The following is a 14,034-nucleotide window of genomic DNA, read 5'->3' as shown; positions in this document are numbered from 1 at the left end:
AGGTCTGGGAACACCCCCACCCCTAGTGATCGACTATTCAACAAATTGTTACAGGAAAAATGGAAAGCAGTCAAAGAGATGCAAAAGACAGATGACCCACCAATCACAAGCTGACCTAGCTAATTACAGAATTGCAAATTGTAAAATTCAATTACAAGGGGTGTTTATTCCTCAGGTACAGATTTAAAAATAGAGCCTTTTCTCAAGAACAGGGGCAAGGTCACATGTGGCTGAATCCTTAGCCAGGAGAGCACAGTAGGTGCTCAATACATATGTGTAGATTGAGCACTTACAGATATGCCACTTTTTCTATGCCAGGCCTTGGGCTAAGCCAAGAACAGGTTTATGCCCAGGGAGGGATTTAGATCCAATTTGGCATTGTATAAAGTCCAAAGAATAACGGTTTTAGTCAATACCAAACCAAAGAACAGAGCAGCAGGTAAGCAAGTAAGGCTTACTTCATATTTTGCAGGAGCTTTCAATCCCATTTTAACGCCTGCATCCCCTGAGCAATCGCCCTTCGTAGGGGGCGTGAAAGAAAGCGAGTCTAGAGAATAGAAGCCACAGCAGTTTTAGAGGGAAAGTTAGGAAATAGGGAAAACTGGGGGATCACTGGCTCTGAGTCAGGGTCCCTCCTGGGTTTGAAAAGAGGACAAAATACCTGTTATCACCTTTCTCCTCCTTCCTCCAAATCCCCCAGGATAAGACATTGACGGGGCTGTAGAGGAGGGTGGTGATGGCTTTGCTACATCACTGAGAGAACCTCTTCTTGGTCTAAAGGCTACAGCCCAGAAAACCTAGGATTCCTCAGCTGAAGCCTTCTAGCAAAGGACCCACCCAACTTGCTAAGAAACGGAAACCCACGTGATGGCGGGGATGGGGATGGGAAGCAAGGCGACCCTGCAGCCCTCTTGGCCAGGGGCGGGGCCAGGGGCTAGGCAGCATCAAGGAATTGCCCCGTGCAGCTGGTGAGGGGCGGGGGGGGGGGGTTCCTTCTGGTTCTGCGCGCAGAAGCCGGGAACGAGGAATCGCTCTTCGCGAGCTGCGTACGAAGGGCAGAGAATAGGGACCCGCTCCGCACGCATCGGACAGGGGCGGGGCAAGCGCAAGCTTCCATCTAGTGCCTGGAGTTGAGAGCCAAAGCCTGACACCACCCGAGTGCGGACCGCCGCCCCGCCCCACTCGGCACCGCCTCCCACAGCAGGGGCGGGGCCGGGGCGGAGCTAGCCGGACTGCGCCGGGGCGGAGCGGGCACCCTAGCGGGCGCGGGCAGATCGAGGCGCGGGTTCGGTGGCGAAGGGTTCGCAGTGGGATCGGCGTCCCTGAGGCTGCTGACGACCTCCACCTCGGCCGGCCACCTCCGCACACCAAGTTCGCGGCGGCGGGAGGCGCGGAACCCCAAGGGAGCGAGTTCCCGCGCACGGCGGAGCCGCTGCTTCGTCTTCGAGGAAGGTCCGGAGCCCAGCCCTCCGGACCCGCCTGGCGTCTTCGCCTCCGGAGGGCCGGCTCTCTGCGGCGCCCGGGGCATGGCTTCGGCGGGCAGCGGCATGGAGGAGGTGCGCGTGTCGGTGCTAACCCCGCTGAAGCTGGTCGGGCTGGTGTGCATCTTTCTGGCGCTGTGTCTGGACCTGGGGGCCGTACTGAGCCCGGCCTGGGTCACGGCAGACCACCAGTACTACCTGTCCCTGTGGGAGTCCTGCCGGAAACCCGCCAGCTTGGACATCTGGCACTGCGAGTCCACGCTCAGCAGCGGTAAGGGCCTGGCGCGCTGTGATCCCTTCCTCCCGCCCCGTACTGCCCCGCGCCCCACTGCCAGGACAGCCACCACCTCTCCCCCACACTTTCTGTGTCCCCTACCCTTGCCCGCCCCGCTCCATCTTGGCCGCTACACGGATCCTCGGGTGTCCACCCCTGCCCTCTCTCTGGTCCTAGTCGCCACAAAAACCCAATGCGACGTCCCGCGCCCTCCACCATCCTCCCGTGGTCTTTCCTCGGGCTCTGGAGTAACATGTATGCTCTTTGGGGCCATTGTTATCATTTAAGGTGAGAACCATGTGTCTGTGGCTTCCTCGCCCCCTTTAAAAGGGAAAAGCAAAAACGCCCCAACTCCACCGGGATGCCCTGGGTTTTCTCTTGGTTTTCTTCGCTCTGTTCTCCCTCCTCTCTCTCCGCGGGAAACCGCCCGAGTTTACCTCTTAGTGCCCGCGTTTCTGCCTTGTCTGCACTTTATCTGGCTTTTCCCCGATAAGTTTAGGCTCAGACTTTCTATTTCCTGACATTTTTGAGGGATGTGAAGAGTTGGGAGAGGGGCAGACTTAATTTCTCTTCCTTTTATGGTGACACTGCCCTTGGTTGTGAGTTGCCTTCTTTCCCAGTCCAAGAACCTCCTCTCTCCTCCAGACCTTCCTTTCTTTTCTCTTCATGAACTATTCACAAAAGCCTGGGACCTAGTATCCTTTTCAGCCAGCACTGAAAGCTGCAAATGGAAAGATGGGGGGTTGGAGACAAAGGTAGTTACTCGGGCTACCAGCCCCATGGGGTCTTTACTGCTTTATTCTCTCCTTGATCCCCAGTTGCCTTCCCCTGTACCCCAGTTACGCCCTTAGCAGAAATCTGCCAACTTACGATTTCTTGCTGCAAACCCTTTTCCTTGCTAATCTTGATTCTTCAGCTGGTGTCCGTACAGAGAAAGGGGAATGAAGAGAGATGACCTGCCTGTGATTTTTCTGCACTTAAACGCACCCCTGAAAAACTCATTAAATTCCTTCGTGCCAGTTTCATGTCTTTGGGACTATTTATAAAGCTTTGCTGGAAACGTTTCCAGTTCCAAGAAAGTTGAAATAACACATCCACAAGAATCTGATTGACTTTTGTCTTTGGTTTCTTGTTAGATGAGAGATTAGTTCACTTTGTTAAGTTTGGGCCATAAAATTGATTTTTCTGTTTACAAAAGGCCTTTTCTTTGATAGTTCCTCAAAATTTCCATGGAAGGGTTTTGGTTTTGTTACTTAATTCACTGTGGAGGGACTGGTTGGCAGCAGGAGGTCAACATTTAGGCCTTTAATTCTTTCAGGGTTGGTTGTTTACAACTAAAGATGAAATAAGTTGGTAAAATGCCTTTCTTCAGTAACCAGGGGATCCAAATAAACTTTGGGGAAAATATCTTTTCTTTCTCCTCTTCAATAGAAATGGAAATTTATGTAGGAATGCCAGCTTTAGTGTGTCTCCTTAGCAACTTGAATCTTTTGCCCCTTTCCCACTGTCTCCTCAAATAATAGCCCCCTGATTGTATGAAGACTTTTCAGCTAGGTTAGAGAAACCAGCTTCAAGTCCCATTTTCTTTTCAGGCCCGAATCCTTTTCTCTTGGCCAGGAATGCGAGGTATGGGAAGAAGCCAGCTCATTTTGTGGAGCAGTATGCAGGGCTGGCTAATCTCTCCTTAATTGCCTCCATACTCATTATCTTCTCCTCTTTTCCCCTCTCCAGGCCAGGAAGCAGGGAGACCAGAGCTTAATGCAAAAATAGTGATAATAGGACTAGGCAAGGTAAAAATCAAAGGCAGGTACAGTTTCTGATGTTTTCCCTCAACCCGTTATTCTGCCCTCATGTTGAAACTCATACACCAGCATTGACTTCTGTTTGGGTTCCTGAAAATCAGCTTTAGTTTTATTTTGCTTCCCAAATAGTTTTCATCCTAGAAAAAGTATACTTTGTAAGCAAATGGGGGCGGGGTGGGGAGTAGCGATGGCATTTTTAAGGCTATCTGAAACAAGTTGTTGGCTTTCTTTATGTAGTAGCAGTTCATTTTTGTCTCCCCAAGGTGGTGTGTATGTGTGTGGAGGGGAATGAAACAATATGGAAAATTGCGCAAGCTCCCACTTTACAGAATCAGTTTTCTTCCTATGTTCTGTGGACTTAAAGCCTGTATCCACCAGTGTTTTAAAACGAAGGGGGAAGCTTGAATTTAAAATGAGCAGTGCTTTTCTTTCGTGTTCCAAAGGGCCAGCAGCTTTTCTCAGTCTGTTTGCTCTGTGGAGTAGCAGAAAGCAGGGAGAGAAATGTTGTCTCTGAATATTTTAAAAGATCCACTTCATTGTCTTTCAAAATGAATTACCTCTGGAGGAACCAGCAAGGACAGTTTTACAGAAGGCCCTTTACCAGGATCTTCAGGGCTTAATTAAAAACCTTTATCTTAATTAGAATTAAAACTGCCGTGAAGAGGCCAGCTTGTATTTACAGAAGGGAAATTTCAGGAATGTGTCTACTGACGACAATCTGTCCTACTTAGGCCCAATTTCTACAGAAACTTTCTCCTCAGCCATTATTTTTAAAGCTGCATTTTAATTTTGGTACCAAATATACATAGTTTGCTGCTTATAACCTGCTTTATGATTCTAAGCCAAAGCAGAACCATGCCTTTTGTGTCCTGGTGTGTTGAAGGTTGCGTCAGCACTTCTAGTAGGAACCAGTAATCCCGGTGTCAGTCAGCACTGATGCTCTTCTCCTGTGTCCCAATTCAGTGTATGGAGGACAGTCCGGGCATTATTCTAAGATTTAAGTTTTCCACAAATGAGAAAACCTCTAATTGACTGCCATTTGCAGTGAAAACAAACAAAGAAATAATAGAGTTTGCTTGTTAGGAAGTTTCAAATCAGTAGTACTCACATGGCTGCTGGCCATAGAATTTCTTTCTAAGGATAGTTTTCCCCACTACCGATTTTGGCTTTTTAATAAATGCTTTTAATTCATGATTAGTCTTATTTTTTAAATGGTAGTTATGTTTTGACTTTTGCTTAGTCACATTTAGTTTTAATAAATTTTTAAAAAGAATATAGTTAGGGTTTCACAGCAATAGCAATTACAGGAGAATCCTATTTGTAAATAGGATTACTGTAGTGTATACAGGGTGCTGCTGCCCTGAACTTGATATCAAACGCGCTGTATAACCTCTAGGGTGGTTTTACATTTCTTCTTTAAGATTCATAAATATGTAGCTATTTCATGTAAAGCAATTTTTTTTTTTTCTGTTTGTGTGATTTGTTGACTATGCAAAAAGCAAGGACACTCAGGTGGCCAAATGAACACATTTTACTGAAAGTAATTTTGGGATATAACAAGTGTTTCCATTTTTCCATGTGCAAAATACTTGATCAAATAGTTAGTGGCTTTTCAAGGAATATTGTTAACATCATTCCTGCTCTGTCCTAAAAATAGCTGCATTTGTAACATGAGTCACCGGCAGTTTTGAAATGACAGTGCACCGTATGCTAATAACAGGTGAATATTATTATTTTCAGTTGACAAGAGGTTCTTTTAAGAATGCTTTATATGTAGCTCACTTTTTAAAATGGTAGTATAAAAATCCACTTTAAAAGGCATAAGAAAACTTATCTTCACTGGTAGTTTAAGATAAACCGAAATGCCTAAACACCTGCAAATCTTAGAAAATCTGAAATACAGTGATTCTGAGTTCAGAGAGATATCATATGTGCATATTTTAAATCCATACCTTAATTGGAAAACAACATTTCATTGGGAAAACTCATAATAGAGTTTACTCCAGGGAAGGTTCAGTTTGTTGCTTATAATGAGTTGATATTGATGCATGTTTACAAATAGCTCAGCAAGCCTGGAGGTCACAACAGTTATACCCTCTTCTGGCTTCCGGTAAAAGAACAGGTTTTGAAATTGACTTTTACAAAGGACGAATACTGTGTTGTTGTTATTTTAACCTACACAGCTCAGATTTATGGAAAAATTATGCAAAGAGCAGCACTTAGCACCAAAACTTTCTCAAGTAATAAGCCATGGAAAACCAAGTATAACATATGTCGAGATCTTCATGATGATTTTCTTTTAATATCTCCTAAGATTTGGGAGTATAGTGGGTATGGAGGGATTGAGCAAAAAAGAAAAAAGAGAATTCATGGACAAGGACTGTGGGGTGATTAGAGGGGGTGGAGGTGGAAGAAGACATAAAGGGGATAAATGGTGATAGGAAAAATAAAATAAAATTAAAAAAAAAAGATTTTCAAATTCCTGAAATTGACTTTTACAAAGGACATTTAATTTGTGGGCAGATATAATTCCTCTTTTGCTCACATTTATAGAATGATTGTAATCTCCAGGGAGCCATTTAGATTCATCTTTGTCAGCTAAGGGATTTGATGGGTGTATGAGAAGCCTGGTCTTTCATAAAATATTTCAAAACAATCAAAAACATATCTTAAGCAATAGATTTACCCTGCTGTCAGGAGTACCCTTTAGGAATTTCTTTTAAGTTTCTGTTTAATAGTAAGTCTACTCAGCCAGACCATAATACACATCCAGTGCTACTAGATATATTAGTGAAAAGGATTATCAGTGCTTCAAAATAAGTCCCTGAATACATTACCTAAATACCACAGTAAACTTCTATATGAACTATGCCAAATTATAACATGATCCTGTAGGAGGGTGGAGTAGTCTTGTAAGAACACATGAGGCTTTGGTTTCAAAATGCCCTGAAATTGTCCACTTACCAATCACGAGATCTCATACAACTTAATGTTTTTAAATGGTTTTTTATGACGATTAAATATACAAAAGTACATGCTCATTAAGGTAATGTTTCTTCCTATTGTATATATTCAGAAAAACAAACCCAAGGTGATTTTTTTCAATAATTAAGGACTTTTTCCCCCTTAAGGGGCACATTTTCTTTTCATTAAACAATGAAGTACATTGTTAGTTTCAAATTTAAATTTTGATATGCATTACCTAGCATTTAATAGTGCTCTTGGTAGATAGATCATGATCACAAATAAAAGCTGCCTTTTATTCAGTACTCTTACAGGCCAGACATCTCAGGTATTCCCAAGGTCACAATAAACTTGCACTGTAGTGAATGCTATCCCTATATTGTTTGAAGAGACCAGGGATTTTTGTAAGTTTATGAAGTTCTCAGTCAGTGGTAGAGACAGGATTTCTCCAATAGTGTTCAGTTACAAATGCTGGGAAACAAACCACCCCTAAAGTTAGTAGTGTAAAATAATTATTTTATTGTGCTCATGACTTCTTTGGGTCAGGGATTCAGATAGGGCATTATGAGGATGGCTTGTCTCTGCTCCAGAATGTCTGGGGCCATAGTGGAGGATGACTTGAATGTCTGGGAAGTAAAAGATCTAGAACTACAGAATCCTCTTCCAAATGGTTTTCCTGGGTTTGGCATTTTGATGGGAATGGCTGGAAGACTGAATTAAGCTGGGACTGGCTTTTCTAGCTTGGTGGTCTCAGGGTAATTGGACTTGTTACAGGATGAGTGTGTTTTTTCAGAGCCAGGGTCCCAAGAGAAACAGGCTCTGTCTGAACTAGCCTGGAACATCACAGAGGAGCCATATGGCCAGCCCAGATTCCACAGGAGGTCAGTTGGACTTCACCTCTTGATGTATTGACAACAGTGTCACATTGTAGAAGAGCATGCAGGATAGGATATGCCTTTGGGCCACATTTACAGCATATATTTTGATCCTGGAGTCTAGCTACAAATCTGCATTCTTTATTGCCTCCAAAGAACAAAGACAACTAACTACATAGCTTCTCTTCTTAAGAACTTTGAACAGATTATATAAATAATGTTTGGCTAGGTCAAAAACTACCCTGAACCAACACGTGGCTTTAATGATTGGTCACTTGTAGGCAGTTACTTTGGATTTGGAATCAAATGAACTCAAGAACCTAACCTGTCCACAAATAGAGAACTATTTCTTTCTGTATAGCCTTAGGTCATCTTTGATTTACAGTTTCAAATGACTAAGGCTCAAACTGACTTAAGAATCTGGACTGTAACCTGTTACTTCATGTTGCATGATAAAATTTTAATGTTTAAAAAAAAAAGTTTTGTGAGTCTGATGAGATGCTTTGTAAACAAATACTAAAACATTAAAATTCCAGACAGGAGACAAGTCTTGTAGCGCTTGAAAGATACTGGAGTTGCAGAGTTGTTTTTTGTTTGCTTTTTATTTATTTTTTATTTTTTAAATATATTTCTTTATTAATTTCAGAGAGGAAGGGAGAAGGAGAGAGAGATAGAAACATCATTGATGAGAGAGAATCATTGATTGGCTGCCTCCTGCACGCCCCCTACTGGGGATCAAGCCTGCAACCCAGGCAGGTGCCCTTGGCCGCAATCGAACCTGGGACCCTTCAGTCCGCAGGCTGATGCTCTATCCACTGAGCCAAGCCGGCTAGGGCTGTTTACTTTTTAAAAAACATGTAAGTAACATAATTCTTTGCCTAATAACTACTCATATACTGAGTCAAAGAACCATAGCACATTTGGAGTAGGAAAGATTTTAAAAATAATTCTGCCCAATCAAATTTATTGCAAATATTAAGAAAAATTAGTCAAGGTACAATGTTAAAGATCCAATAGGGAGATTGTAGTTGTAGCTGTAGTATTTTTGCAGGCTAAGTTTTCAAAATTTCCTTTAATATTTCAGATAATTTTCTCGCTGCTTGAAGGATTGTTGCATACTGTCATGTATGGAATTTTGGATGAAGAGGTTAAGGACTCCATAGGAAATAGATGTCTACTTTTTAAAAAAAATCCTCATATAAGGGTATGTTTATTGATTTCAGAGAGAGGAAGAGAGAGAGAAACATTAGTGTGAGAGAGAAACATCGATTCATTGTCTCCCTCCCATATATGCCCCATCCCAGAATCAAACCTGCAACCTAGGTATGTGCCCTAACTGGAAATCAAACTCGCAACCTTTTTGGTGTACAGGATACACCCATCTGGCTAGGGCAACATCTACTTGTTAAAAGATTATCATCCAAAATTTGATTTCACATAGAATTTAGAGTCTTCAAATACTCTTATATTGATGTTAGTTAAGTTTTTGATGTTTATTATCATCAAATTTACAGTGTTACCATGGCTAGTCCTTAAAAATCAACACACGTTTTTCTTTAGGTTTCTCCATGATATGGTACTTTAAAATAGCTACTTAATTTTAAGTTAAAAAATAATTCCAAAAATATGTGGAAGCCAGCCATGTAAGCTTCTTAAATGGATTAAATGGATATAAATTTTACTATATCAACTTATTACTACACTAGAGGCCTGTTGCATGAAATTCGTGCACGGAGAGGGGGTGTCCCTCAGCCCAGCCTGCACCCTCTCCAATCTGGAACCCCTCAAGGGATGTCCGACTGCCCACCGGGATCAGGTCTAAACGGGCAGTCGGACATCCCTCTCACAATCCAGGACTGCTGGCTCCCAACTCCTCTCCTGCCTGCCTTCCTGATTGCCCCTAACCACTTCTGCCTGCCAGCCTGATCACCCCCTAACCACTCTGCTGGCAGCCTGATTGATGCCTAACTGCTCCCCTGCCAGCCTGTTTGCCCCCAACTTCCCTCCTCTGCCGGCCTGGTCACCCCTAACTGCCCTCCCCTGCAGGGTTGATCGCCTCCAACTGCCCTCCCTTGCAGGCCTGGTGCCTCCCAACTGCCCTCCCCTGCTGGCCATCTTGTGGTGGCCATCTTGTGTCCACATGGGGCAGGATCTTTGACCACATGGGGGCTTCCATATTGTGTGTTGGAGTGATGGTCAATCTGCATATTACTCTTTTATTAGATAGGATAGAGGCCTGGTGCAGGGGTGGGGGCCAGCTGGTTTGCCCTGAAGGGTGTCCCAGATCAGGATGGGAGTTCCCTTGGGGTGTGGGGTGGCCTGAGCAAGGGGCCTGTGGTGGTTTGCAGGCCAGCCACGCCCCCTGGTGACCCAAGCAGAGGCCCTGGTATCTGGAATTTATTTACCTTCTACAATTGAAACTTTGTAGCCTAGAGCGGAGCCAAGCCTCCTGCTTGCTTCGTGGCTGGCAGCCATTTCTGTTGGGGTTAATTCACCTTCTATAATTGAAACTTTGTAGCCTTAAGCGGAGGCCTCAGCTTGGCCAGGGTGTGTGGAAAGCTTTGCTTTCTCCATTGCCGGGGCAACCCTGGCCTGCTCTCTCCAGCTCCGTGGCTGCCACCATTTCTGTTAAGATTTGTTTACCTTCTATAATTGAAACTTTGTAGCTTGAGTGGAGGCTTAGGCCTAGCAAGGGCAGACGGAAAGCTTGGCTTCCTCCGTTGCCTGGGAAACCTTGCTCTCTCTGGCTGTAGCCATCCTGGTTGGGTTTATTTGCATACTCGCTCTGATTGACTGGTGGGCGCGGCTTAGGTGTAGTGAAGGTGCAGTCAATTTGCATATTACCCTTTTATTAGGTAGGATTCTGTCTTTATTTTTTAAAAAGATACACTTATCTATCAAAAGAGACTGATTTTCCCTTGAGCAGAATTTCATCCTCACATGTCAAAATTACTGACATTTAATTCTTTACCAGTCTTGTCAAAGTATTGGATCATCTCCCTTAAAAATTAGACAAGGATACCTTTCCTTGCCTTTTTTCGCTCCTATATTTGTATGAGATTTTGAGATAAAGTAGATCATCAGTTTTCTATTCTACTGTAATCTTGCCTTTGGCACCAAAGACTCCCATTTAAAAAAAAAAAAATCCTACAAAAATGTGGTACCATGGTTCCCAAAGAACAAGGAAAAATATATCTAGGAGATAATTTTTGTCTCTACTAGCTTATTAACTTTTGAGGTTTAAAATTATCATTTAATGAGCCGTGTTTCAAGATAATGTCACAAATACTGATTGTCTTTTCAAAATAAATGTTTAGTAGGCAAAAAGATGGTAAAAATAGAAGTCAGGACCTCTGAGTCACATGTTCTCTATGCATAGAAAAGAACACCCACAAAAGAACTCAAATTCCATGTTTAAGGTCCCTAAACCAAACGTTCATCAAAATGCTGCCATAGTGCTTTGTGAATGCAACCTGGAGTTTATTCCTAGCACCATTAGGTGACTTAGAGATAGAAATGACTTCTCCCCTCTTTCCTGTCTTCTCATATGTACCCAAGGAGTTAACTTACCAACACATATTCATTGATTTCCTAGCAGGGAGTAGGAATTATCCTGGTACAAAGTCAACCAGTCAGTTCTGTGTCACTGTGCTGCTAGGTGGTAAGGTGATGAATGAAGCAAATTAATGAAATAATATAAATGTGCAAAGTTCTGGAATGGAGAATGTTTAAGTTTGACTTCTGCAGGAGGATATAAGGGATCTCATCTAAAGAAGCTTGCTAACAGGGAACTGGTGGGGCAGTAGCTTGCCAATTTTATCCTTCCATATTTATTTACTAAGGGGGTGTTTTAATACTGATCGTGGGTGACTGTCTGTCTTCTCTTTGATTGTTATGAGCTACCATAAATCCATCACAAAAGCTTTTTAGTTGCTTAGAGCAATGGTCGGCAAACTCATTAGTTAACAGAGCCAAATATCAACAGTACGATTGAAATTTCTTTTGAGAGCCAAATTTTTTAAACTTAAACTTCTTCTAACGCCACTTCTTCAAAATAGACTCGCCCAGGCCGTGGTATTTTGTGGAAGAGCCACACTCAAGGGGCCAAAGAGCTGCATGTGGCTCGCGAGCCGCAGTTTGCTGACCACGGGCTTAGAGGAAGGTTACCCCTCCTATTCCTGGCGTGGTTTTTCTTCTTCCTGCTTTTCAAAATAGCCAAATTTTCCAGTTGTCACCTTCTTAATTTTTTTCTAAAGAATGAAGGAATAATGTTCAGTGTAACAGACTCATCACAACTTTATAGAAGTACTATGATTATAAATTACTATTGAGAAATACCTGTACCCATTAGATAATATTAATTATCACCAAATGCTAATGAAAGTGTTCTAATATAGTACATTGGAAGAAACAGCAGTCATTAGCAGTGATGGTGACTTTCCTTTTGTCTAAATACTGAAATTTGCTTTAATAGCAAGGCTCTTCGCTAAGCTCTGTATACAATTATTTTATTTTGGGTAAAAATCCCATATGCTATGGTATTTAGATGATAAATTGCATTTCCACCAAATTTCCTAAGATAGAAGTCAGTGAAGCAACTAAAATGCTGCTTTGTTGATTCTAACATCAGTACAAAGCAGCTCAAAGGGCTTGAACAAAATTGTCATGGATTGAAAATTAGTAACCTGTTTGGTACTTTTGCGCAACCAGAATTTTCCAAAATTTTGGCAAAATTGATCTGCACTTTGGTCATTTGAGTTTGTTGCATTACTAATTTGGATGGTTACCCGAGTCATTTATGTGCTTAAAATTAGGTTGGGACTGTACTTTTGACACATTTTTTTAATCCATAAATGAGCTAAAGAGTAGGACTCTAAATTCTATTGTTTACAATTTGATTAACATGGGTATGTAAAATAGGTGCTTCTCTGCTATATCACTTCACTTTGTGCAGTCCAGTGCATGTAGTGTCTATATTGTTGGTCATTTTATAAAAGACAGCATTGTTTGCCTTAAATATTGTTTGAACATGAAGAATTTTAGTTTTGCTATTAGTTGTTTGAAAAAGAGGTGGTCATTTTAGTTATTGAAATTGGAATCCATTTTTTTTTTTTTTTGCTGTCTTTGTGTCTCCATCTCATGGGATAGTGGAAAATTAATGCAACACTGACGGATTTAGGTCAAAATGCAATTGAGCCAAAAAAACAAAGTTTAAACTCCCTCGATAATGGTCTTGGTGTTCCGCTTTATTTGCCACATGAAGACTAACTTTAAAAAGTTAAGTATATCATTTTATACCTCCAGAAATATTTCTGTGTTCCTTTTGCACAAAGTAACAGCACTATTTTGGTTCATTCTCCGTATATGAAGTAATGGCTTTACTCTCCAAACTCAAAAGGATGTAGTATTAACCTCAAAATAAATTCTTACATTACATTTGATGAAAATAATTAAATGCCATAATTTTTGACCATGTGAACTGGTTGGGGAAAAGACACAGTCTTCAGTGAAGAGATGGATATCTTGGGGAATATGGGTTTAAAATGTTATTCTGTAACTGAGCTTTTTTCCCCCTTAAACAACCATAAACCATCCCAATACTTCCAATTTCTGATGACAAAATGGAATTAGCAATACTGAATTTGCTTTCTGAGTCCTCACCAATATAACTAAAATAAATTTAAATGTTTTGCTCAAAACGTGTCCTACATGTGAATAAAGGTATTTAGAAGAACTGAATATTGCAGGGGTTGAGTGAAATGATCCAGTCCATGTGGGTGAATTGGGGAGAGCTAGTAGGTGAACCCCATGTGAGGTGGTGACAAGATGATAGGTTGAATAGTGAATGAGTTTGATTGCAGTCATGGATGTCATTTTGGTTCATATAATTTCCTTTTGGGGAATTCAGAAGTGAAAACATAAGTGCATGTCTGGCAAATTTGAATGTGATAACAAAAATTATTAAAAATCAGCCCTGGCCCAGTGGCTCAGTTGGTTGGAGCATCATCCCACACACCAAAAGTTTGCAGATTTGATCCCCTGGTTGGGGCGTGTATGGGAGGCAACCGATCTATGTTTCTCACATCGTTGTTTCTCTTTCTCTCCCCACCCTCCTCTCTAAAAACCAATAAAAACGTATCTTTGGAGGAGGATTAAAACATTATTAAAAATCAATATTATTTTAATTTGTTATATAGAAAAGTGAGAATCAGGCATTAAAATATTAGAATACATTTAGGGAAATACTACCCACCTAAACTGGGAGTTGAATTTTAAGGTTAAAATCGGCTTCTTCATTATTTTTAATTATATCTAATATGCTAAAAAAAAGTGGCAATTGTGTGCTTAGGGACTTACATGCAGTAGAACTAATCTCAGCTTATAAGCAGTATCTACAGAGATAAATAAATTAGCCAGTGTTTGACAAGGTAAAGGTTTTGAAATGAAATGGATGAAGGAAAGCTTTAGGTACCAGTGTGGTGCATTAACCTTGGCTCCATAGTATGGAAAATTTATCATCATCAAGATTTTGCCTTTCCTGCCCTAACCTGTTTGGCTTAGTGGATAGAGCATCAGCCTGTGGACTCAAGGGTCCCAGGTTTGATTCCAGTCAAGGGCATGTACCTTGGTTGCGGGCA

At 41.8% G+C, this 14,034-nt stretch overlaps 1 protein-coding gene across 1 annotated transcript in view; it reads left to right on the top strand.

Moving 5' to 3' along the window:
- The first annotated feature begins 1,289 nt into the window (after nucleotides 1–1,289).
- The window catches only part of TMEM47 (transmembrane protein 47), a 37,359-nt gene continuing 24,614 nt past the window's right edge, over nucleotides 1,290–14,034 (top strand). The window contains exon 1 of the mRNA XM_008154600.3: nucleotides 1,290–1,752. Within this exon, the coding sequence (XP_008152822.1) occupies nucleotides 1,527–1,752 (226 nt within the window). The 5' untranslated portion in view covers nucleotides 1,290–1,526. The remainder of the gene's footprint in view (nucleotides 1,753–14,034) is intronic.

This window comes from Eptesicus fuscus, chromosome 1 (genome assembly GCF_027574615.1).
Source record: "Eptesicus fuscus isolate TK198812 chromosome 1, DD_ASM_mEF_20220401, whole genome shotgun sequence".
NCBI classification, from domain to species: Eukaryota; Metazoa; Chordata; class Mammalia; order Chiroptera; family Vespertilionidae; genus Eptesicus; species Eptesicus fuscus.
The sequence above is the reverse complement of the archived record's forward strand: the minus strand, read 5'-3'. Positions and strand labels throughout refer to the sequence as shown.